General features: G+C 39.5%; 1 protein-coding gene across 2 annotated transcripts in view; it reads right to left on the bottom strand.

The window, feature by feature from the left end:
* Nucleotides 1-6723: 6723 nt before the first annotated feature.
* The window catches only part of camkvb (CaM kinase-like vesicle-associated b), a 63538-nt gene continuing 45220 nt past the window's right edge, over nt 6724-25041 (bottom strand). Inside the window, exons 2-11 of one of the 2 annotated variants that reach the window (XM_038296126.1) lie at nt 14322-14429; nt 14090-14221; nt 13287-13361; nt 12555-12693; nt 11299-11419; nt 11140-11215; nt 10131-10267; nt 9886-9964; nt 9389-9476; nt 6724-7808 (exon numbers count right to left, since the gene is read on the bottom strand). In XM_038296126.1, coding sequence (XP_038152054.1) covers nt 7455-7808; nt 9389-9476; nt 9886-9964; nt 10131-10267; nt 11140-11215; nt 11299-11419; nt 12555-12693; nt 13287-13361; nt 14090-14221; nt 14322-14416 — 1296 coding nt within the window. In that variant the 5' untranslated portion in view covers nt 14417-14429 and the 3' untranslated portion in view covers nt 6724-7454. The remainder of the gene's footprint in view (nt 7809-9388; nt 9477-9885; nt 9965-10130; nt 10268-11139; nt 11216-11298; nt 11420-12554; nt 12694-13286; nt 13362-14089; nt 14222-14321; nt 14430-25041) is intronic. The other variant, XM_038296135.1, reaches the window with a different exon arrangement.

Raw genomic sequence — 25041 nt, 5'->3', positions numbered from 1 at the left:
TGGAAGATATAACCTATTATATCTAAATATTGCGTTATGGTATATTCAAATGTCTGTTCTAAAACTCTCCTTTTGGAAAGAACATATCTTGATTGGTGGCCTTTTCTCTTTGTTGGCTAAAGAGAAACAGAAGGAATTACCCTCCCTCACTCTAGCACTTCAAATGAAGCCATCCATTGACAAAGAGACAGAGCTGAAATTCCCTGGAGCTACATTTATAGTATGGATGGCTGCATAACATAGCACAGTGGTCATGAAACATGAAACAGCTCCTTAAGAAAAGCCTTACTCAACCCCAGAGCTCCCAGAAAATGGGCTCTTTTTGTTATTATTCCAATAAGGTGTGATTTAAGTGTCCTGGAAAGTGTCACCAAATTGCAAATGATGGGAAATGTGCATTTGCACCCTACATGGAGCAAGCTTTTGCTAATTGAGAGAGTGTAAAACTGATGCTCTCCTCCTGGTTAGAGGTGTGAAGCAGAGTTGCGATGATGCTTCTGTTTCCTATGTTTTCTTTAGAAATAATCCAAAATGCATTGGGGTGAAAGTGAGGACCAAAACCAAGAGATTAAATTAGTTTTTTATTACTGTTTAAGTCATTAAGTCAGTCAAGGAGTACATTACAAAGCCTAGAAAAAAGCAGTACAGGGGTGGCAGGTGATCACCGGTCCTGGAAAACATGAACAGTGAACATGAACAGTAACATCTGGTGGAAGGTGGCAAAATGAACAGAAATACAGAGAGAACTTCCTTGGGGAAAAAAATCAGTGCTTCAGGTTGTAACAGTGTTTATTTAACATCAAACACATTTGACCATTACACATTGTGATCAAAAATATTTAAATCATATATTCCGATCAAGCCTTTTCTAAAAAATCTAAACAATAATTCTTACAGCACCTTGCAGAAGTAATCTACCCCTGAAAATTGTTTCACTTTTTTTTTTTTTTCAAATTACAGCCTCATAATTCTATCTATCTAAAAGGTGAGACCAACACAAAGCAGTCCATAGTTGTAATGTGTAAATAAAGGTTCTTAAAAGGTTTCGCAGTCAGCACTGTGACAGTGTTGGCATTCTTGCATGGGCCGTTCAAACAGACAAAACATTTGAGTAATCAAATAACTTAAATGATTCATTAACTGAATCATTCCTTTTTCAGATGGGTGTTGAACCTTCCTGTTTTGTGGCCCAGAGTGACACAGAACCACTTCAAGCACAGTACCAGGTGAAAAACCACTTCTAAGATCCAATCCTCTGTGATAATAAACTCTGGAGAGGTTTAAAGAAGCTTACATTATAAATTATTCTACATCAAGACTTGAGAAATTAGTCTTCCCCAGAAGTCCATCCAGGATGCCTGGGGCTGAGTTATTTTGCAGAAAACAATGGACATTTTAGAATCTAGATCTGCAAACTAGCGCCAATAACCTTCAGTTACAAAACAAGATGTTATGCAATACGATGTTAACTCAGGGGGATGAATACTGATGATAGCACACTCAGTTCTTTTTCCGTTAAAAAACATTGAAAGCCACACATCATTTGTGCTGGTCTATCACTTAAAATCCCATCAATACAAAGAAGTTTTGCTTATAAAGGAAAAAAGCTAAAAATTTCCAAGGATTTCATTGCTTCTGAAAGGAAGTGTTTGCATACCAAGCTAGACAGTGATATAACGTGCTGCAACAAAACAAATTCAATACATAAAAACAAATAAAATGTAACCTGATTATCTATCATGTTAGCCTGTTTATATCACAAGGTAGATTGCCTTCAGTTTTCAGATGTATGTACACTTTTAGCAACAAAAATCTGTATTTATACTGTATATAAGGATCAATTGGAAATAAGGAAAGTTGACTGACACTCAGTACAAGCTGCTCTCTTTCAGTGACCAACAAACTTATTTTCAGTGTGTGTCAGAACAGTCCACCCACAAAGCCACCTACACACACATGGACACACATTTATTTGACATCAACCTTATGCTAGCGGCTCTGTGTGTCAGTGACGCTGACAGTAAGCGAGGACTACAGACTAAAGGCTACTTAGACTGTATCGAAAGGACAAAAAGAAAAGAAAAAAATTACAGTTTCTGCAGCCAGTGAAATATTGCTCTGTTTGGTGTGATCACAGGGATTTGGACATGTTCAATACTAACACTTAAGTCGACCAGTGTTAGGTTATAGATACTTTGTATAAAGAATAAACTGAAAAAGAGTTCAAATGTAGACAGTACCCTTCATATTTATCAGTGCCCCTGGCGTAGATATACAATAATATAACAAAGAAAAGGTTGGAAAAATTCCTGCCCACATTTTTACTGCTTGTTTGTCCACCAATCAAGTGATTCACTGATGCTTTCCTTAACATCCACTTAAAGTAGTTATTGTAGAAAATTATCTGCAAAAATTATATTCTGTCTCAAAATTAGTAGCATAGGCACGTAAAATGTATTATTCACCACTGGCCCTTTACCCAGAACCAGCCGCTTTGAACTGATGAGACAAAGGCTATATCTCCACTGCAGGTTTTTGAGAGGCAGTATCACAGACTGCAAACCCACATGGCACTGCAGTCACCCATTTGCAGATGAAGATTTTACACACAGCCCCGTGTTTACAGAAATAAAGTAGTAGTATTTGCCTTCAAAGTTTCATTTGGAAAAATCATCACCAGCAGAAATGGTGTTTCAATACAGATTTGATTGAATTAAAATAATTTAATTAATTGGTTGGCCTTTACTGAAAGGTAGTTAACAATAAAACCAAGATTAAATATGTGGACCTTAAACCTCAGCTTGATGCTATTTTAACCCAGATTCAAAGAATGAAGATGATTCTTTGGGCTTTATCTTTCGAATAAATTTATGAATCTTGTAATTTAGATCCATGGTGTGTTTTTAGAGTAAAATCTTTACCTCAGCATCTTAGTCCACTTACACCATATGCACTAGATAGGCAACAGAAAGTGGTCTCTATATATGATGGACATAGAGACACAGCTGAAACCAGCAGATCCTAAAAAACTTGCAGCCTTGCAATTAATAGTTATCAGCATATATTAGATCTGACAGGCTTGTTTCTTTTATAGCTTTTCATCTTATCATTGTTCTCCTCTATTCAACGACACATTTATAAATCACACATGCAATCATGTAAAAGTCAGATTAGATATAATTTTTGGTAAAATTACAAAGCAATACCTATCCCTATTTGGCCACATGGAGCTAAGATTAAGAGTATGGTCACTAAGTTTAAAAGGTTCATAATTCTAGGTGGGTTATGCTTTTAAAAAAGTCATCTTTTTTTTAGAAAGGAGCCCATACTAACCCCTTAGAGAGGTAAAGGTGTGTGGTGCTTTTTAGAGTGCATGAAATCATCAGCTATTTGAAATGCCTGGAGGTTTTTAAATGTAAATATGATGGCCTTTATACTGAGATACCAATAAAATCAGTCGTCTTGAGACCTTTAGTAGAATCATTTTGTTAAATCTTAAGGTACAATAAATGTAAAAGGGGTTCGGCAAAAAAAAGGCTTTTTCCATGGCCATGACAGTCCACTCAACACACAATGAAACTGTAATTTTTGTACGAAAATTAAGTATTTTTGTAAGGATGAAGGGTATTTTTGCATTACTGAATACAATTATTCCAAAAAAGTTTAAGAATTGTTGGTGTGAAATGACATCACTGCAATAAATACACAAATACTTTTTAAGGCTTTTTACACGTCTCTACCGGGGTTGTAAATAAGTATGAAGGCGCTATTGATAGAAAAGCACAAAAAACAATAATCTTAAAGAATCAGAGAAAAAAAAGTTCCCTTATATTTCCTTTCTTCCTATTCTCTTGGTTAATGCAAATTTTTCTATTTTATTATTATTATTTTTTTTTACAGTTTTAGCAAAACATTAAGACATTTTTGTTTTCGCATTTGATACAGTATCAGAGCACAAATGCCAGAATCAGGGGACAGCAAATACAGGCAAGTGGACATCTACCCAAAGACAACATAAGCTTGTTAGGATGAGGCATGTTTAAAAAAAAAAAAAATAGCTACCAATGTTCTATATGCATAGAACTCCTATGTAATAGAATCTGTTTTATTATTTTGGTATGAGGTATATTAACACTATGGATACTGAGCAGAGCAGTAATGCAATATAGTACACTTTAGAAAAATCAGCATGGAAAAGGCCTTTGCAAGAGACAGGGGTGCTGTAGCGTACAGTTTAACAAAAGCGACACTTTTTTTCACTAAGTGGGAGTACGAGGGAAACAAACGCATGCTATTATTAGCTACTTCTACAAATATCTCTATGTACAGGCTCTTTACATGTTATAGCCAGGATATCAATTCCTGTGCAACTAAGAAAAGAAACAGTGTTTATGTGCTTAATGTGTCAAAAACCCACATTGGCTGGTCTCAGTACTTTATATTGCACACCAGCTCAGTTTGTGGACATTAAAGAAATGGAAAGGTGCAAAATAAGATGTTTATCTACAGGGTATTACAGGAGTATTTACACCCTTTAAATGTGTTCTCCCATTAAAAAGCAGAAGCTTATTTTTTGGGGATTTTTATGTGTCAGTCCAACATACAGCAGAAGTGAATGGGAAGGAATAGACTGTATAAACAACGTTCATGCTTTAAAAGAGATAAGAATAAGAAATGATTTACTCTCGATAAAATCCTGCCTTCAGAAGACTCATATTTACCTGCCTGTCCTGTGTTGGCCTTTTTAAATTTGTTGAAGAAGATTAGTGAACAAGCAGCACCATGAGGACAAAGGAACACAGCAAACAGGTCAGGGGGAAAGAATAAATCAGGGTTAGATGATAAAGGGATCTCTAAACCATCTAGCCAAGCAATGTTCAATCCATGAATCTTAATATAAGAACAGCATTGTTGAAATCTACCAAGACATGGCTGTTCCACCACATGTGGGTTGGGTGAAGAGAACATCGATTTAACAACTAACGAGAGGGTTTATTGTTACTCTTAAGTCGATGCAGAGAGCCAAAGTCCACAGGGGAGAATAAAGTGAAAGGACCTCCACTGGGTGTGCACTCCATAAATCTGCTTCTGATTGAGCCAAAGTAATGGTTGCAGTTTGTCACCTGGGATACAGGCTGATACATGTACATTGAGGGCATGGTAAGAAAAAGTATTTGAGTTACTAGGAAAACCACTGTGGCAGGCATACTTTAAAGTAACACTGCATGTCAAAGTTAGTTTTTCTTCAGTAGGTAATGGAAGCTGATCTGATATAGTAGGAGGATTGATATGGTTAGTAAATACAGGACAATCCTTAAAGCTACAGTGTGTAATTTTCAGCGACATCTAGCGGTCAGACTGCAGACCGCAGCAACATGAACATCTCCCCCCCACCGCTTCTCCCCCCCAACAGTATGGCGAGCGTTACGGGACAAAATGTCTTCCACGACGTCCACATCACCTACCTTCTCAAGTGATGAGGTTTGTTTACATAGATAATTTTACAGATAGTATTTCATTAGTCTGTGTAGGGTATAGATTTCATGTAGACTTAAGATAATAAATATACCCGTTATTTTTTCTACATCGTTGTGACGTTTTGGTGAGCTGCTTTGCATGGTGATATAAACAGACGAAGTAATTGTAGTCATTAATTTAACAGCGAGATTGTGTTCGCTGGAAGAATATATATTCCCCGTTTACAGAGTCCAAGTCATTTTGGTGGCACGGGGTTACAAGGCGAGGAAGAGGGAGAGGAAGAGGGCAGAGAGGCCGTGCAGCTAGGGCCAGGCGAGGGAGGGGTGCCAGCGGGGTGACTAGAGCAGAGGAGGAAAGGCTTGAAGATCTCCAAAGGAGCCGGAGAGAAGTAACCGAGGTATATATCCAGAAAATTATTTTACAGAAAATTACTGAATCATTACCTATGAAACGTCAGGGACGTTGCTGAATAAGTATACTGGAGAGTAACAGCATCATCACGCAGCATGTTATTGTTTTAGACAGGTCTGAGCATCCTGTACTCCAAAAACTGCAGTGATATTAGACAATTGTGTGTGTAGGATTAATTACCTGTCCAAGAGAAAACTGGCAACTTGAGCGTCACTTTGAAAACCTTTTTCCTCCATCAGTGACTTCCATAGTGTAAATGCCGTGCCAATGTTGATCCGTGTTTTTTGTCGTTTCTTGTCACGCTTGCGTTTATTCTCGTCGTGTTTCCGCTTCTTAGATGACGGGGGTTCGGTGTCCGCCGCTTTTCGTTGTGATACAGAGTAGGCATGATCCTCCATTCGTCTGATGTTTGGCCACACAGTGCCAAACAGTTTGCAAAGTCACTCACGCCTGCCGCCTTGTTCACCTTTCTTGTTACTGAGGCGCAGTATACCTGCTTCTTCCTCTTCTTTGGTTTCAGGCATAATACTGCCATCTACTGTTCAGTACCGTCTCAGTTCATCTCTCTCAACTTGCCGTAGTTATTTTCGAGCATCATGGGAGATCTCGCAATCGCTAGTTTGTTGCCTCTGCGCTTGCCGTAGCGCAAAGATGTCAGCCTCCATGGCTGCGAGACCCGCTCCTATGTAATTATAAATAACGAATTCTAAGGCAACGCAAATATTATGGTTAAAAGGCTGAGCTCAAAGGTGATGATAAATAACATAGTTATGTATAATATATTAAATTTCTGACTTTATATGCCTGTAATTATTACACACTGTAGCTTTAACGAAGACCGGCTAAAGACTGATATGATCCAAAGCTCAAGCCAAGGTTCAACTTCCCAGATGCTCTCTAGTCGATCTGACTAAGCTGGTGCAATTCTACAAAAGGAAATGGGTACATTTTCAGATATTTTTTATAAAACACTTAGAAGACTTCAATACCTCCCTTCCATTTAAAAATTAAGCCCCAATCTGAGCTGATCCATCAAATAAAATCCCAATATAATGTACAGTAAGGTATTCTAAGGATATAAAGGTCCAAGGGGTTCTAATGTTTTGTGAGGTCTTTTCTTTCTCAGTGTGTTTGAATCCGCTCTTACAGATTATAATGGCTGCCTACGGGGCATCATTTCTGCAATTTTCTCTAGCCGGCCTATTAACCAGTAATCAAAACAGTTTTTAATAGAGTCTTATGTATATATTTACACTCATTACTAGTTTTAAAGACAAGCAGGCTTCATGTGTGAGTCGAAAGCTTGACGGCTGATATATTTCAGCCTAAAGCTCAAGTTTAAGGAGACACAGTTTAATAATCTACCAAAATGTGAAAGTGCTGTACATGTTAGAAAAACACAAGGCAGCGCTCAGGAAAGGTAGCACACAGTCTGAATGAGATGATACTAATGCTGCAAGTTAAAAAGAAGCAGTCAGTGTCACCATGCTAGCAGCTAATGTACAATGTGCAGGAGTCAGTGGGAAATGGGAGTTCACAACGGGGGGTGGTTACTATGGGGGCCTTTAACCCTGCTCATCCATTGCCTCCGCAGCTGTGTGAAGCAAAGCAGAAGCTTCCCCATTGCAACGGGATGTGGGTTCAGCTGCCTGTGGTTCCGGGTTCAGCTCCTCAGATGAGGCTTCTCCCGTTGATTCTGCGGGTGGTGCCTGTTGGCTCTTTTCCTCTCCAGTGGGTTGCTCTGTGTTGGGACTGGGAGCAGCCTCTGGCACGGCAGCAGATGACGGCGCAGAGGGATCATTGGAAGCCTGGGGAGCTGAGGGGTCTGCAGGCACCTCAGCTGAAGGAGCAGTGGACCTAGCCTCGCTGTGCTCTGGGACTCTTAGTCTTTTCATGATGGTGGTGACTCGCACAGCTTTCTTTGGGAAAAGGAAATGTGAAAAATTATCCCTGAAAAGACGGCATGCATTCCCTCTAGTATCAATGATTACTCTAAATGTTTGGCACATAAAATGCTGAAACTTTTGCTATCTTACTGGAATTGCATGTGATTAAGCATCATAAAACAGTCAGTTACAAGTAGAAGGAGAATACATGGTTTGTAATTTCTTTACTTATAGAATCTGAAAGTATTGATGTTAATTTTCTTTAAGGGTTAGTGCTTTGTAGACTCACCCTTAGCTGTAATTAGCGCTCTAATGGTTTGCTTGTCTTAAAACAGGTGCAAATGTGTTTGTTTGTGTGGAGAAGGCATTCAAAGAAACTGCAAATTGATTTAAGTTTTCAATTCAGCAGACAGCCATCCATTTTTGTTTATCAATATGCAGATTATATTCTGAGGAACAAACAAGTCCATGGGTGGAGGAAATGCGAATCTAAATGTTTGCCAAGTGCAAAGTGATTTTCCAAATTCGACTGGAGCAGCAGTTCTTTCATCCTTTCTACTGAAAATCAATTGCATGCTGGCAGATTAAAATATCTGAAGTCACTTCAGTCCTTCCTCTCCAGAACCTATGCAGATATGTAGCACGAGACTGAGTCCTGAGCAGAAGCAGCACTGCATACGGGCTAAGCTGTGTCTCTACTGTGGTGAGGCTGGTCATTTTGTTTCTGCCTGTCCCTTACTGTTAAAAGCCAGGGTCCACCAGTAAAGGTTGCTGGCGGACCAGAAGATTTCTTTAATTTCTCCTCGTCTACTTTTGCCTGCTTCACTCCATATAAATAACAAGTCCCTTTCCCTATCAGCTCTACTCGACTTTGGCTGTGAAGCCACAAAGGAGGCAGTTGTATAAAGCTAGAGGACAGAAAGATTCTGTGAGCATGTGAACAAATTTGGTCATCAAACTCTTAGATTCTATGTGACATTTAGGTCTATATTTTTTTATCACATAGATATACTTTGATAAAAGTCATCCCATGAACGATGTTGCTGAAGCCAAGTCTCCTGTAGCTTCTTGTTTTTCTTTAAATACAATCCTATATCGGAATCCAGTTATCTTCTCATAAAATATGTGGAGCTTTCCTGTTCCTTCTGAGGCATGACCACAGAATGATACCAATAATTTCACCAAAAGGATGAGTAATGTGCAATGTTTGCTTTACAACTCACTGCCATGTCCTCTTTTAGATGTGGCTTTCTTTTTCATACGTTTACTTATTGGAACTCATTTCTGAAGGCAGGATCTATGTAGTACATAACTTTTACTGTAATGATTTCAATACAGAACCTATATTGTGAGTTTAAATCTTTGCAGCTGGAACCGCTTAGTGTCCCATCTTTAATAGTCTGATTTAAGACAGGAGTTATATCTTTTCTGTTTTGTTTTGGCAATCAAATAAATTTCTAATAACACAGGAGAATGTGGATGTAATGAAGAAGTATGAAAGCTTTTGCAAGGCCCTATATTTGCCAGTAAGAATCATTCTTAAAGGCACTACAGCTAGAGTTGAAGCTTCAAAGCATTGAAAGCATTTGGATGAAGAGAACAAAATGGCTCACCTTCCATTTAGCTCTGGCAAAGTTCTTTTCAATTTGTGCACAAACATTTTCTTTGATGTTCTTATCTGAAGCTGCACCACCAGAGATCCTGCAGAATGCAGAAAGAGATTAAAAATAAGAGGTTACCCTCACATCTGAGCAGTACTGTCAGTTTTTATGGCTAAAGGGAGCTGAAAAAAATCATTGCAGCTCATTATAACAGGAGGAAAACTATTCCATAAACACATGCATACTTAAGGGTTATTCTTAATTGGTTTCTTTTAGTGTTTTCCTCCCTGGTCTAGTACATATTGTAGCACAGCTAATTAAAAACATAAAGTTTGTTGAAAATAAAACTTAACAGATCAATCAAACCCTCAACAGCAACAGTATTCAGATTGGACAGGATAATTAATATTATTTTTTAAATTTTGAACGTTTGTTCTAATGAGATCTTTTTAACTATGCAGTCTGATTTATACTGAATCTGTGCAATATATCAAAGCTGCTCTGTCTACCATTCATGGTTTATAGCCTCCTGGGCCGTCAGCCTCTGGTCTTGATCCACCTCCATCAAACGAGCAACCAGGTTCTTAGCTGTCAGAGAAATGACACATGGAGGAAGGAAAATGCGTAAAGGGTTTACTTCCTGACAGGATGAAAACACAAATATAAGTGCTTTGAAAAGTCAACAGGAAGGAAGAGAGAAAGATTCCTTTTAAACGTGAAAAGCGTTTATATGAGAAGTTGCCACAGAAAGTACCTGAATCAGAGATTTCATCCCAGTAGGGAGAGTCAAACTCATAATCGCCTGCAAGGATTTTTCGAAACAGATTCTTGTCATGGTTTTCATAATCGTCATCATCGGTTTCATCATAGAAAGGAGGGTTTCCGGACAGACTGTAGGTAAAAAAGAAAGAAGTGGAGGGGGGTGGGAGGCAGCAAATAGTTTTGGTTCAAATAAATCTTTGCAAGATTCAGTAAATCAATCACAACTCGGGATGCTTCCAACCAACATGGATGCAGAGAATCAAACATCAGTTTTTACATTAGGCCTGACCAACTCATTCTAATTCTGACCAACTGTTTTTTTTTCTCACAATCAAAGGAGAAAACAAATATACTGTATATTGGTTAACATCTACTGGTTCAACAAAAAAAAAAAAAAAACAACAAAAGAAAATAACAAAACTATTTCTATTTTTGTATTAATGTGTACATTACACAAACATACAAGCCCAAAATTACATTTTGTTAACAGTTTTATCAGATGCTGGTGAAGATTCTCAGTCTTCCAGGTCATAGTCATTCCAAAATAGTTAAAAAACAATCCACTGGACTTTGTTTCCAAGTTGAAGACGTTTCACTTCCCATCCAGGAAGCTTTTTCAGTTCAAAATGTCAGAATCAGCATTGAGTTTTATCAGATTTAACTCTAAAGTTTTCATTCAGCCTAGAAGTACGTTTCTGTTGAAATATTACAAAGAATAAATGTCTCTTTTTTTTATAATCTTTTTTTAATCTATTACTTAAATCTATTTTAAAATGGCAGGTCAAACAATGTTTATGCCCTTTCTATTAAGAAAAAGAAATAAACTTTTATTTTCATTACAAAAATCAAAGTCTTCTATAATTGTTGACCAGTTTTTGAAAGTTTCTGCTGTGTTATGTATTCAAATTATAAGAGCTGATTCGGATGCCTGGCTGATGGTTTGTTACATTAGGTTTACATGTTAAAAATGTCCCTATCTGTTGAATGAAGGGATAACTTACAGTATGTACATGATGACACCTATTGCCCAGCAGTCAACAGGTCTCCCATATCGCTGCCTGCCGACCACCTCAGGAGCTGCATAGGTAAACACATACACCATTAATCACCAATAATCTGCTGCCAACTTATTTGTTATTTACCTATTTTTTTATCCTCACCCAGGTATTCAGGTGTTCCACAGGGGTCTTTGATTAGTCCGTTCTCCAGCTTGGCCAGGTGGAAGTCACTGATGACGATTTTGGAGTGCTTTAGACGGTTGTAGTACACCAAGTTCTCCAACTATAAATGAAGAGAATTAGAAAACCTCACAAAGAACTAGGTCTAATGCTTGACATTATTGTTTAGCTGAATTTTTAAGTAAATCAATGACAGAAGGAAGCTTGTTTAACCTTCATGGTTCAGGTTGAACATGCTAATGTTCATAAGCCTTGGGGCAGCCTTAACTATTCCTTTGTCTTGATAAATATAAATAAACTTTTATTTGAATTACAACAATCAAAGTCTTCCACCAAGATTTCTGCCATGATTTTGACAATTTATTCTAGTTGTTTATGTACTTTTTGGATCAAAAATACTAGAAGCTCTTAGTTGAGCTGATAAGTAGTGATTCTTATCTCTGGCTGATGGTTTGTTGTGCTTGGATCACATGTTAAAAATGTCCCTATCTTTTAAATGAAAGAAGAACCTACAGTATGTACATTATGAGACCTATTGTCAAGTAGTCAACAGGCCACATTGGAGAAATTTTTGGAATGTTAGATAAATGTTTGCCTTACTCCAACTCAATCTCCTGAGAACGTTTTTTTTTTTTTTTTTCCACAGGAATTTTTATGTGTTAAAACGATATCTCAAGAAAACTCTATAATCAGTGTAATTCTACTAATTTCTTACTAGATATGCTAACAGCTACAAGACAACTGATGAACATAATAAAGAAAGTTCAACATTGAAAAACAGGCTATTATTCTAACACTCCAAGTAAAAATGGTTAAATCTAGTTTGGTTGAACTACTCTTTAGAACTGATGCGGTTTTCTGAAATAAAAAATATCTCTTGATGTCAATACAGTCTGAGATTTCAAAAGATCTTGAAATGGATAGAAAGATACTATAAAGACTGCTAACAATAACCTAGCGTCCCCACATACTAAAAATTAGTTCTTCAATAAAGCTGGGTTACAGAAAATAATTAAAAGAAATTTAAGAAAAAATTCACTTATAAAAAAAAAAAAAAGTTATTTAGATTTACAATTTTTGCACTGGATTTTCATTTAGAGGTTTTGCAGCAGCAAATTTTGCCAGTTGCAAGTTGTCAGTTGCATGTGCTGGCTGGTAGAATTGGAACCATTGCGGTCTCAAAATCATTCACACGGCTTTGTGTTAGGCATCATACACATGTCACCACTGTGTGTTACCTTTAGGTTTCTGTGAACTATGTGCAGGGAGTGAAGGTAAGCCACCGCCTCCAGCACCTGCCTCACTACATTGCTGGTGTCCCGCTCCGAGTAATAGCCTTGATCCAGAATCCAGTCAAACACCTCTCTGCCTGTTGCACTGTGAAAAGGTGGGAGAACAACAGCTCAGCAACTCATTGCATGTTTGTCCACTTCTGGATAAGTATTAATTCAACTATTCTTTTCATTTTTGCACAGTTCGTCCTTCAGCAAATAGAGGAAGGGATAAGTAAAAAAAAAAAAAACATTTAGGAAAAATACAAAAGATAAATTCTGCTATGAGAAGGTATCTTTTGTCTTTCCAAAAATGGTGAGGAATCCATCTGGGAACTGATAATTGGAATTTCCCTTAGGATTACTCTGTTTGCTGAATATTCAGCATAATCAGAATCCCTCAAGCCCTATCAGCGGGGAGAAAAAAATCATTTCCACATTTGGAAGTTCCTCAGAAATTAATCTGATTCCCAAAGAAAAAAAAACTAGTTGAAAAGAATGGATCCTTGGGCGATCACATCTGAATACCAAATGAGGCCAAGCTGAGAGCTGCTCTCGCATCTTCTGGGCCTTGAGCAACAACGGCTCATTCCCCAGGAGCGTGTGATCAACAGAAGCAGCTCAGGGCCAAGCTGTGGCAGACACAAGTTTTTTGTTTTGTTTTTGTTTTTCCCAGGCACGTCAGACATCTAAACTCACAGTTCAAGGAAGAGGAAGTACTCTTTTTTGGTCTCGAAGGCATCAACCAGTTGGAGGATGTTGGGATGTCTCACCCTGAGGAAAGTGTGTCAAAGCAGACAAAGAAGAAAAGGAAGAAATGTATGTCATTCAATTACATTAAGAACCAAGGTGTTGAAACTGAATTTGAACACTTTATTTATCATATTGCAACAAAACATGCAGCATACTTCCGGTAATGGAGCTCACCAGGCATGTACCAGTGAAACCAAAAGAGGCTAACCAAAAATAAGAACTTATTATTATCCTATCTTAAGAGTCTATGGATTGTTGCCTTCATAACTGCAGAATATGATATGGAAAGACTAAAGCTGTGTTGGAAATGCCCGCCCTGTTCAAGATGCATCATTCAGTCGGAGCAGAGTTGCGAATTTAGGACATTTATGTGTCATTATGGCTGTAAGTCACCCCTGTTTCCTAACTGTGGTTAACACAGCAGGAGGTTTACAAAAGGCAGAGGATAGAGGGATCTATGGAGCCTTTCAAAAATCTTCTGTCCCCTTGTACCTTTTTTTACATTTTGTAATATTGCACCCACAAACCTCTGTGTTTCAAATGAAAATAGAAAATGTTCGTGGTGAGTAGAAAATGAAGGCTAATCATGTTTTGGGTGTACTATTCCTTTAAGCAGAAAGAAAGTCTCACCTTTATCTCTCTGTCAGCAATTCTTTTATATTCTCTTATTACTTACTAAAATGTATATTTAGAAAAACGCATCAGTTAAGGAAAAAACATTTTAAACAAAATCAAAAGCAGTCACTTACATTTTCAAGATAAGGATCTCATTTTTGGCTGCCTTGCGTACTTTTCTCCCATCTTTTTTAAGGAATTTTTTACATGTGTACATTTTCATAGTTGCTTTATCCTTGGCCCTGAAGATCTCACAGAACTCCTCCCTGAAAAGAAGACATTTTTTAAAGTTGAATAAATAAAAAACTATGAAAAAGTAACAATCACATAGCATATGAACAGTGAGGCAGATTAAACAATACTCACGATTTAACAATCTGGCCCAGGTCATATTTATCTGTCACATCCGAAGGATTGTGATATTCCTTCTTTTCCCCAATCGTTAAACAGCCAAATGGCATGGCCACACCCAATCTACAGTAAAACAAGCACAGAGACAGAAGAGAGGACGACATCAGAAGAAGACAGCGTTCCCTTTTTGACTGTCTCTTCAAGCTCAAACTGTGCTGTAATGCATCAGATGATGACTTTTATTGCTGAGAAAGATATTAGAAAGTCTAGGACCTGTAAGCCAAAGGCAGCAGTTTTAATGCAGAAATGTTTTTCATTTAACTTTTCCTAACAGAGCTTTTCATGATGCTGTAATAGCAAAACACAAGAAGATAACAGCTTCACCGTCTCAGCTCTGTGCAATCGTCTTATTCTAAAAGTCGAACAAATTTCCCTCAGTGGGCTGACAGTCACACAAGCAAGCAGTGAGGGAGCAGGAAGTGCAAGAAAATATTCTTATATGCTTACTGTAGCATCAATAATGTATTTATAAACCACTGGAAAAAAACCCCTGAAAAAGACGGATATAAATGGGAAAAGACCTACATAATATGTCCATCAGGGAGGCATTACATTATGGTCATTTACAGACATGAGAAAATAATTAATTAATCTTCTTTCATTTTTTCAGTCTATATTTCATTGTAAATATTTTTGGTTGAAAGCACTGTGTCAGTTAATAAAAATTGCATGTATGTGTTTTATAAAAGTTCTATCAAATCCTCTGCTAGAGCATTTAATTCAGTTTAATGTTTGCATTTTAACTAGTCCATGCAACATTTTAATTCTTCTCTTTTTCTACCACCCTAGTGTAGATGTGTTGCACTGCTCAGGTTTAACACCCTGTTGGTGACTCAGATTGCCTAAGAACTAGCCTCAGATTTGACGACCCTCTCAGTCATAAGAATCCTATAACTGCAAGATAAGCCCAAATCATTACATCCTTTTTATCACTGACTTATTTTAACAGAATCTCTAAATACACAACTGACTACCTATAACTGGCTAACCCAACAGTTAAAGTCAGTTAGTCTCATTTAACCCCACCCTTCCTTACCTTCAAACCCTTCTTACTTCATCTCTATTCCTCCCTTTCAACTCATCCTAATCACTCAGCATCTCATCTTTCAACATAGAGGTTGTAGCATCATGCTAAGAGCTGATCTTCTTCTGGACATACAATTAAGCTGATGTGAAATATCGACCAAGCTAAATACAGGAAAACCCTTGGCAATCTAGAAATAGGGCATGACTTGAAAATTAATGCTCAGCAGCACTCTAGCTCCAATCTGTCTAATCCTACAAAGGGACTCCAAAAAAAAAAAAAAAAAAAAAGCAAAGGTTGTAGTTCCATCATAGGAAAAGGAGTATAAACGGGTTTTATTCTTTTTCCGATGGCATGTTGACATTCCCTGTTTTCAGTACATGATTCTCATTGAAAATTTGAATGGGTAAAAATCTTCCAAAGCATTTTCAGTGTTTGTAGCAGGGTGCTGGCCATGACACTTAATGAAAGCACCATAATGGGTCCACTTAAATCGACCACCATCAGAAACACTGGAGCATTATGTTCTGACTGCTGTCTGCCCCTCAGGAGTGCCAGCCAGTGGTTCTTAATGCTTCACGACTCAGTATGTTAACCAGTCTATCTGCAGGAACAGCTCAGTCCTCTAAGCCACATCCATATCAAGTCTCTATAGGAATGGTAAGGATGACGGCTGGTGGGAAATGTTAGGGACTCCAGGCAAAAACAGCACTCACAAAAAACAGGTTTTCTTTGCTGTCTGCTGACATCAGTTGAAAACTCTTGCATTGCTTAGCAGTGTTTAGGATTAGAGCAAATGTAATGCAAAATATGCACTGTGTCAAGATTTTTTAAAGCAGCAGTAAGAGGGATTAATTTACCTGCAGCTAAGAGTATAATATAAATGCACCTTATAGGAATAAGTTGTACCTCTAGGAATGGTAAGCCTCTATGCAAAGAAGCAAATTGCAGAACTAATCTGATGAAAGGGAAATCCTCTAGAATTCATAATGTTTCCCTGTTATCAGAGAGCAGGTGACTGTTTACAAATTTAGGTTACAAAAACTGTATGTGCTAATTTGGTAACACCTAAGTGCTATACTGATACATTTGGATAAATTATTATCGAGGGAAGTACAATTATCATTATCGCTTTGTTATGTTACTGTATTGTGGAGGATCCATACTAAATTAACATCTCTGTTGGATAATGTCTCCTACGCCATGCATCAAGTTGCTGCTGAACTGGAAAGCTCCTTCAGTGACAGACTGCTGCCCCCTAAATGTACCTTGAAGCGTTATCACAGATCCTTCCTCCCAGCAGCTGTAAGACTTTAAAACCACCACTCTTCCCAACAACCTCAATAAGTTGTTACCTTCATGGTGAATTTTGCACAGTTTCTATCTTATTCAGTTCAATAACATGCTTCTGCCATTGTGCACATCTCTGATGTTGTTGCTATTTGTAAATGTCCATTTTGTAAAAACGTCCACAGTTGTATATCGGTTATTTATTCTCCAGGTGTACAGTATTTATGTTGTTAAAACACTTTACAGTACAGTATTGTATTTGTTTATTTTTTAGCTCTTCAGTATTATGTTATTTTTATACACTCTTCTAAGGTCCACATTTGTGTGACCATCCCAATAAAGGGATTTTCTATTCTATTCTATACTTTTAAGTTTGATTTGTAAACCTAACGAAAAAGTGCCGTGAATCAGCTTCTGCTATATGATGCTGCTCTCTGATACAGACATTAGACTTCTGTATAACAGTTTGCCTATGCTGTTGTGTCTGTCCCTATCATATAAACTTAATGAATTGATAAACATTGACAGATGTAGTTGAACAATTCAGGCGGCTGACTTTGCTAAAATCCTTCTAACTGCATGGCTGAAAGTTTTTTTTTTTAAACAGTTTGTCCTAGTTTCTTTGGTTTGACTCTTGCTCCCAATGTCTTCATTCTGAATATAATCAGCAGTATTTTATTTCTGAGATGCATATGCTGTGATATTTTATGTAATTTGCAAAACAAAGTGTCAATCTGGCAAAACATAAGCATTTTGAGCAACACTACTTTCAACTAATGTCATTGGATGTACCCTTGAAGCTTTTTGCTTACATTTACAGTAGACATGATTTAGTGATTCTTTTTACTTCAACAATTTAATCATGAATAAATATTAGGGTCCTTATAATATTAGAAAAGCCAAAACAATAAATTGCAAAACTGGACTTCATAGTGTTTAAGTCCTTTAAATGTTCTCTATAAAAGGTGCTTGTTCAAGTAAGCTCGTAATTTATTTTAACAGATCTCAAAGCAGGCTTCAAGAGTACAGGTGCTGGTCATAAAATTAGAATATGAAAAAGTAGATTGATTTCAGTAATTCCATTTAAAAAGTGAAACTTGTATATTATATTCATACATTACATACAAACTCATATATTTCAGATGTTTATTTTGTTTAATTTTGATGATTACAAATGACAACAAATGAAAATCTCAAATTCATCATATCAGAAAATTAGAATATTGTGAAAAGGTTCAAAATTGATGGCCCCTGGTGCCACACTCTAATCAGCTAATTAACTCAAACCACCTGCAAAAGCCTTTAAATGGTCTTTCAGTCTAGTTCTATAGGCTACACAATCATGGGGAAGACTGCTGACTTGACAGTTGTCCAAAAGACGACCATCGACACCTTGCACAAGGAGGGCAAGACACAAAAGGTCATCGCTAAAGAGTCTGGCTGTTCACAGAGCTCAGTGTCCAAGCACATTAATAGAGAGGCGAAGGGAAGGAAAAGATGTGGTCGAAAAAAGTGTACAAGCAAGAGAGATAACCGCACCCTGGAGAGGATTGTGAAACAAAACCCATTCAAAAATGTGGGGGAGATTCACAAAGAGTGGACTGCAGCTGGAGTGAGTGCTTCAAGAACCACCACACACAGACGTATGAAAGACATGGGTTTCTGCTGTCGCATTCCTTGTGTCAAGCCACTCTTGAACCACAGACAGCGTCAGAAGCGTCTAAAGAGAAACAGGACTGGACTGCTGGTGAGTGGTCCAAAGTCATGTTCTCTGATGAAAGTAAATTTTGCATTTCCTTTGGAAATCAAGGTCCCAGAGTCTGGAGGAAAAGAAGAGAGGCACTTCATCCACGTTGCTTGAAGTCCAGTGTAAAGTTTCCACAGTCAGTGATGGTTTGGGGTGCCATGTCATCTGCTGGTGTTGGTCCATTGTGTTTTCTGAGATCCAGGGAGCACTTCATGCTTCCTGCAGCTGACCAACTTTTTGGAGATGCAGATTTCATTTTCCAACAGGACTTGGCACCTGCACACAGTGCCAAAGCTACCAGTACCTGGTTGAAGGACCATGGTATCCCTGTTCTTAATTGGCCAGCAAACTCTCCTGACCTTAACCCCATAGAAAATCTATGGGGTATTGTGAAGAAGAAGATGCAATACACCAGACCCAACAATTCAGAAGAGCTAAAAGCCCCTATTAGAGCAACCTGGGCTATCATAACACCTGAGCAGTGCCACAGACTGATCGACTCCATGCCACGCCGCATTGCTGCAGTAATACAGGCCAAAGGAGGCCCAACTAAATACTGAGTGCTGTACATGCTCATACTTTTCATGTTCATACTTTTCAGTTGGCCAACATTTCTATAAATCCTTTGTTTTTATTGGTCTTCAGTAATATTCTAATTTTCTGATATGATGAATTTGAGATTTTCATTTGTTGTCATTTGTAATCATCAAAATTAAACAAAATAAACATCTGAAATATATGAGTTTGTATGTAATGTATGAATATAATATACAAGTTTCACTTTTTAAATGGAATTACTGAAATCAATCTACTTTTTCATGATATTCTAATTTTATGACCAGCACCTGTATAACCTCAGCCCCTCTACTTATTGAACCGCCTACCTGGGATTAGATGTGACCTTAGCTCTGCTTGGAAAGCTTCAGCTGCTATTACAAAACAAATATCTTGGACATTAATTTGCTTTAATACCTTCTGATTTCCTGATATTTCCCATGATAGCATTTTGCCTAAGGCTGAAAAGAAAATAAGGTCAGGACACACACAAGCGTGGCAACAGTCACATTAATCTCTGCAGTGGATAGTCAAAGATGGATGTTTCTCACTAACTCTGCTATTATAGGAAAGCAGCTCAAGGAACCAATATTGTACCTATTGCCACAGGGGCAATACATTTGAATGATTTTATTTATTAAAGGAGAATATATATATATATACTAAAACCAACCCTATCCCTTGTGAAATGCAAGTACCCCCATAACCTAAGAAACAGTTTTAACATCCTTAAAAATGAAAGCTGCCACCAATGGCTGCTTTGGATCGCTTATAGCGCTTCTTTGTAGTATTCTTTTGAAAGAGACACACCCGAAAGCAGTCAAGGAACATGTTGTGGTAATGTCATACCCTTACTGTGGTTTCTAATTTCAGAAATTGACTTGGCCACTCTAAAGCTTTAGTCATGTTTATCTAGAGGTTGATTTTCTGGGCCATGTTTAAGAAAGAGGGATAAGCGAGAACCCAAAATAAGTCCTCCCATAAATCCCAGTATATCCCAGATTTTTGGTTTCGGAAAGCCATTATTTTGATTCAGGTTTATACTGCAAGTTACTCCGTGAACCAACTCTGGTTTGTAGCAGGATTTCTTGAGGTTATCCCAAGTTTGGTGCATATTTGAGCTGAGATCAGACACAAGAAAACCTTAAGATATGGTGTGTCCTTTACCGAAGAAGCTTTTAATCATTACGCCTCATGAGATACGATGCATTTTTAATACCAATTCATAGATTTCTTTTAGCATCATCATTTTCAATAGCTTATCTCCATAACATTTCAGTCACAGATGACTCATTTGAAATAAAAAGGAAATGTTATTTTGCTACACTTTTTTTTTTGCTGAGGGTGAATAGTTAGGGATTTGGCATTAAAGCATTACCATACAGCACATCATCTATTACAACATCTTTAAAGTGGCCACATGGATTCAAATCCTGACCTATATGTTGAAGCATTTTTTGAATAATTTTGTAATCAATTATTGAAAAAATGAGGTTATCTGAGAATTACAGACAGAAAAGCTCCAAAAAGCTATATAAAAAAACTGAGCATTGAAGAGTAATTAGCTTAGCTAGTAATTGCTAGTAATTAGCTAGTAATTGTTTAAATCTCTAAAGAAGAGCCATAGACCCATTTCACAACAGCTGAATACAGAAATTTTAGGATAATAAATAAAGTCAGGCTTGACCAAATTTCGATCAGTGCATCCTGGCCTTATTCCTTCCACAAATGCCAAGCCAGGCATTACAGTTTTGGCAATTTGAAATTAATTCCAAGGAAACAAGATAACTGTCGGTCTGTAGTTTTCTTCAAGAATCTGTGATGTCAGTTAAAGATTTCCTGATTTGACATACATAATCTATTTTTCATCTTCAGGTAACCAATTGCAGGATTCTCATCTTTAGAGCAAATTATGTTTTCATCAATAGTAAAAGGCATCTGTATCCCGACTCACAACAAATGAAAGGCTGTGTTGTCTTAATCAGAGTGGCAGGATATCTTGGAAAGGTTATTAGTTATATTCTTCCACTGAATGCTTCATCATGATGTTTTTCAAATAAGGAACAATCCTTTATGTCCCTCTTGGTCGAAAGTTGTTTTTGCCATTTAACTCTACAATAGGTGACATTTTTGAACAGTTTTTTTCTTACTGACCCTGAAACAAGAAATGCCTGCAGGGCTTTCAATATGTTTCTGGGTTATCTTGGATTAGTTTTTGATGCTATTCTAACAATTATGGTTGACCTCTGGAAGGTTAATCATTATTCCCTGTTTTCTTTGTTTCTCGTCTGTGTCATGATGGGTTCACTAAAGGAGACCCAGTTATGCAGAACACCACTGACGGACACAAGGATGGAAAGTTTAACAGTTTATTAAAGCACAAACACACGGAATGTACTGATTCTGGTTCGGGCCTGGATTCTGGTTCACCGGAGTCTGCGTGAGAGACAGCACAGTTATTGACTGCTGACAGGGTTTGATTTCCAAAGGAGCACTGATGTACCTTGAGGGTTCTTGAGGTTTACTTTGGGAGAGTCACTGTTGGTTCTGGAGAAGAGTTTATCAGCAGAGTCCGTTTGCTGCTTCAGCGTCTCACGTCTTAGCTTGAACAGACCTTGGCTTAGATTTCCCAGCTCTAGTCCAGAGCTGCTTGGGGGTTCTCTGTGAATCTTCAGGGTTTGGCTCAGAGGGTCGGCTCGGCAGGTTAGCTCTTCCAGAGCTTTCACAGAGGAGGCACGGGTTTCCTGGAAAACAGAGACAGTAGTTAGAATCCAACCTGGATTCAAAGTCATGGAGATACAACGAGGATCTAGGCTTTAGCGCTGACCAACTGGAACAACACTGCGGCGTCGAGGCAAGGTCTGAAGACAGCTTATGTAGTGGATCCTCTGATGATCTTGATGAGCTGCAGCTGTGCAGGAAGCTCCCTCAGAGGATCCACGGCGGACTCTGCTGGAGAAAGATGGGATTTCTCCAGCTCCCAACAGTACCCCCCCCTCAACGACCGCCCCTTGGCGGTCCGGAAGAGGTAGAAGGGCAGGAACGCTTGTACTCCTCGATGAGTGCAGGGTCGAGGATGTACGAGCCTGGGACCCACTGGCGATCCTCAGGTCCGTAGCCCTCCCAGTCGACGAGGTACTGCCATCCGCGACCTCGTTGACGGGAGTCCACAATGCGGCGCACTGTGAAGGCCGGATGGCCATCGACCTCCAGGGCGGGTGGTGGGGAGTCGGACGGCGGGCACAGAGGGCTCGAAGAAACAGGCTTGATCTGGGAGACGTGGAATGTAGGGTGGATTCGGAGGGACTGAGGTAGTTGGAGACGAACAGCTGAGGGGTTGATGACTCGAGAGATTCTGAAAGGTCCAATGAATCTCGGGGAGAGTTTTCGGGACATCCCCTTGAGGGGGATGTCTCGGGTGGAGAGCCACACCTCCTGGCCCTCAGAGTACTCGGGGGCGGGACGTCTCTTGGCGTCGGCGAAACGTTTAACGGATGCAGATGACTGGTTGAGTGTGGCGATGGTCTCCTCCAAATCCTTTGACAGCGACGGATGTGTTGATTGACGGACAGCACCGATATCTCTCTCTCATCTGCAGGGAAAAGAGGTGGTTGATATCCGGGACTGACCTGGAATGGGGATTGTCCAGTGGATGCAGAACGGAGAGAGTTGTGGGCATATTCAATCCAGGGGAGGAATTGACTCCAATCCACGGGGTTATTTGACGTGAGGCAGCGGAGGGTGGATTCCAACTGTTGATTCATGCGTTTGGTCTGACCATTCGATTGGGGGTGGTAACCTGAGGTGAGAGAGGGTTTGCGCCGAGAGCAGAACAGAAAGCCTTCCATACCTGAGAGATGAATTGGGGACCTCTGTCCGAGAGGATGTCTTGGGGGATGCCATGAAGCCGGAAAACATGTTTAATGAGAAGCTGGGCTGTCTGGAAGGCCGTGGGAAGTCTTCTGAGGGGAACTAGATGGCAGGACTTCGAGAAACGGTCAACAATGGTTAGTATGGTGGACATACCTCGAGAGACAGGGAGACCGGTGACGAAATCAATGGCGATATGAGACCATGGACGCGAGGGAACAGGAAGTGGTTGAAGCAGGCCAGAAGGAGGTTGGTGTGAGGCTTTGTTACGGGCACATGTGGGGCAAGCCAACACATACTCCTTTACGTCCCTGTGGAGAATGGGCCACCAGAAGCGTCTGGAGATGAGAGCAACTGTTCTACTCACTCCTGGATGAGCGGAGAATTTGGCGGTATGCATCCACTGGATAAGACGGGACCTGACAGAAGATGGGACATATGTACGGTTAGATGGACCGTTACCTGGATCGGGTTCAGTGGCCAGGGCTGAGTTGATGAGGTCAGTTATCTCCCAGTTGACCACTCCTACTGTACATGAAGCCGGAAGGACCGGTTCAGGTGTCTCAGGATGATCGACCGAGTAGAGACGAGAGAGAGAATCGGGCTTCACGTTCTTGGATCCGGGTCTGTAGGAAATGATTAGGTTGAAGCGAGAGAAGAAGATTGACCACCTGGATTGGCGAGGATTAGCCTGTTTAGTTGACTGGATGTAAGCCAGGTTTTTGTGGTCTGTCCACACAAGAACCGGGTGCTCAGCTCCTTCCAGCCAATGCCTCCATTCTTCCAACGCCAGCTTGATAGCCAGGAGCTCTCGGTCACCCACATCATAGTTCTGTTCAGCGGAAGAAAGCCTACGGGAGAAGAAAGCACATGGGTGTATCTTTTGGTCTGAGTCGAGCCTCTGGGAAAGAACGGCTCCAACACCGGAATCTGAAGCATCCACCTCTAGGATAAACTGCTTTGCGGGGTCAGGTTGAATAAGGACAGGAGCTCTGGAAAACAAGGATTTTAACCTTTCGAATGCTGTTTGAGCCTCGGGAGTCCACTGAAAGGTTCGTTTTACAGAAGTCAGGGAGGTTAATGGAAGGGCGGTTTGACTGTAGTTTCTTATAAATCGACGATAGAAGTTTGCGGACCCTAAAAACCTCTGCAGTTGTTTTCGGTTCTCTGGAACTGGCCAGTCTAAGACTGCTTTGATTTTGTCCTCTGAAGGTTTTACCTGGCCGCCCTCGAGCACAAACCCCAAAAAGGTGACTGAAGGTTGATGAAATTCGCACTTCTCGGCTTTCACGAACAGCTTATTCTCCAGTAGTCTCTGTAAGACAAGACGAACATGTCTCTTGTGTTCATGGAGGTCCTTGGAATAAATGAGAATGTCATCAATGTACACAAAAACAAACATGTTGAGGAAATCTCTGAGAACATCATTTACTAGGGCCTGGAAGCAGGCTGGAGCGTTAGTTAGACCAAAGGGCATTACTAGGTATTCGAATTGGCCCAAGGGTGTTTTAAAGGCAGTTTTCTATTCATCGCCCTCTCGTATCCTAAGGAGATGATAGGCGTTTCTTAAATCCAGCTTGGAAAACACTGTTGCACCCTGTACTGGTTCAAAAGCAGAGGCGAGAAGAGGCAGTGGGTATTTATTTTTAATTGTGATCTGGTTCAAACCTCGATAATCAATACAAGGTCTCAGGGAACCATCCTTCTTGCCCACGAAGAAGAAACCGGCGCCCAATGGAGAGGATGAAGGACGAATTATTCCAGCAGCTAATGATTCGTTGATGTATTTTTCCATAGTTTCTCTTTCGGGCTTGGAAATGTTATACAATCTGCTGCTAGGAAGAGGAGCACCAGGTAAAAGTTCAATGGCGCAATCGTATGGTCTGTGTGGAGGTAGGGACGTCGCACTGACCTTACTGAAGACAGGGGCTAAGTCATGGTACTCAGAGGGAACTGAAGAAAGGTCAGGAGAGTCCATCTCCCCCCCACCTCTAGGAGACCCCACCATAGGGGCAGCAGAACGAAGGCATGTTTCGTGGCACGTAGTGGACCATGTTTCCAGGTGACGTTTAGTCCAGTTAATGTGAGGAATATGCTTCTCCAACCATTCGAACCCGAGGACCAGCGGGGAACATGCAGAGGGAAAAACAAAGAACGTTATTGTCTCTCGGTGGTTACCTGACAGAAGT

The sequence above is a fragment of the Cyprinodon tularosa genome, unplaced genomic scaffold (assembly GCF_016077235.1).
Source record: "Cyprinodon tularosa strain WSP-4 unplaced genomic scaffold, ASM1607723v1 ctg11, whole genome shotgun sequence".
NCBI lineage: Eukaryota > Metazoa > Chordata > Actinopteri > Cyprinodontiformes > Cyprinodontidae > Cyprinodon > Cyprinodon tularosa.
The sequence above is the reverse complement of the archived record's forward strand: the minus strand, read 5'-3'. Positions and strand labels throughout refer to the sequence as shown.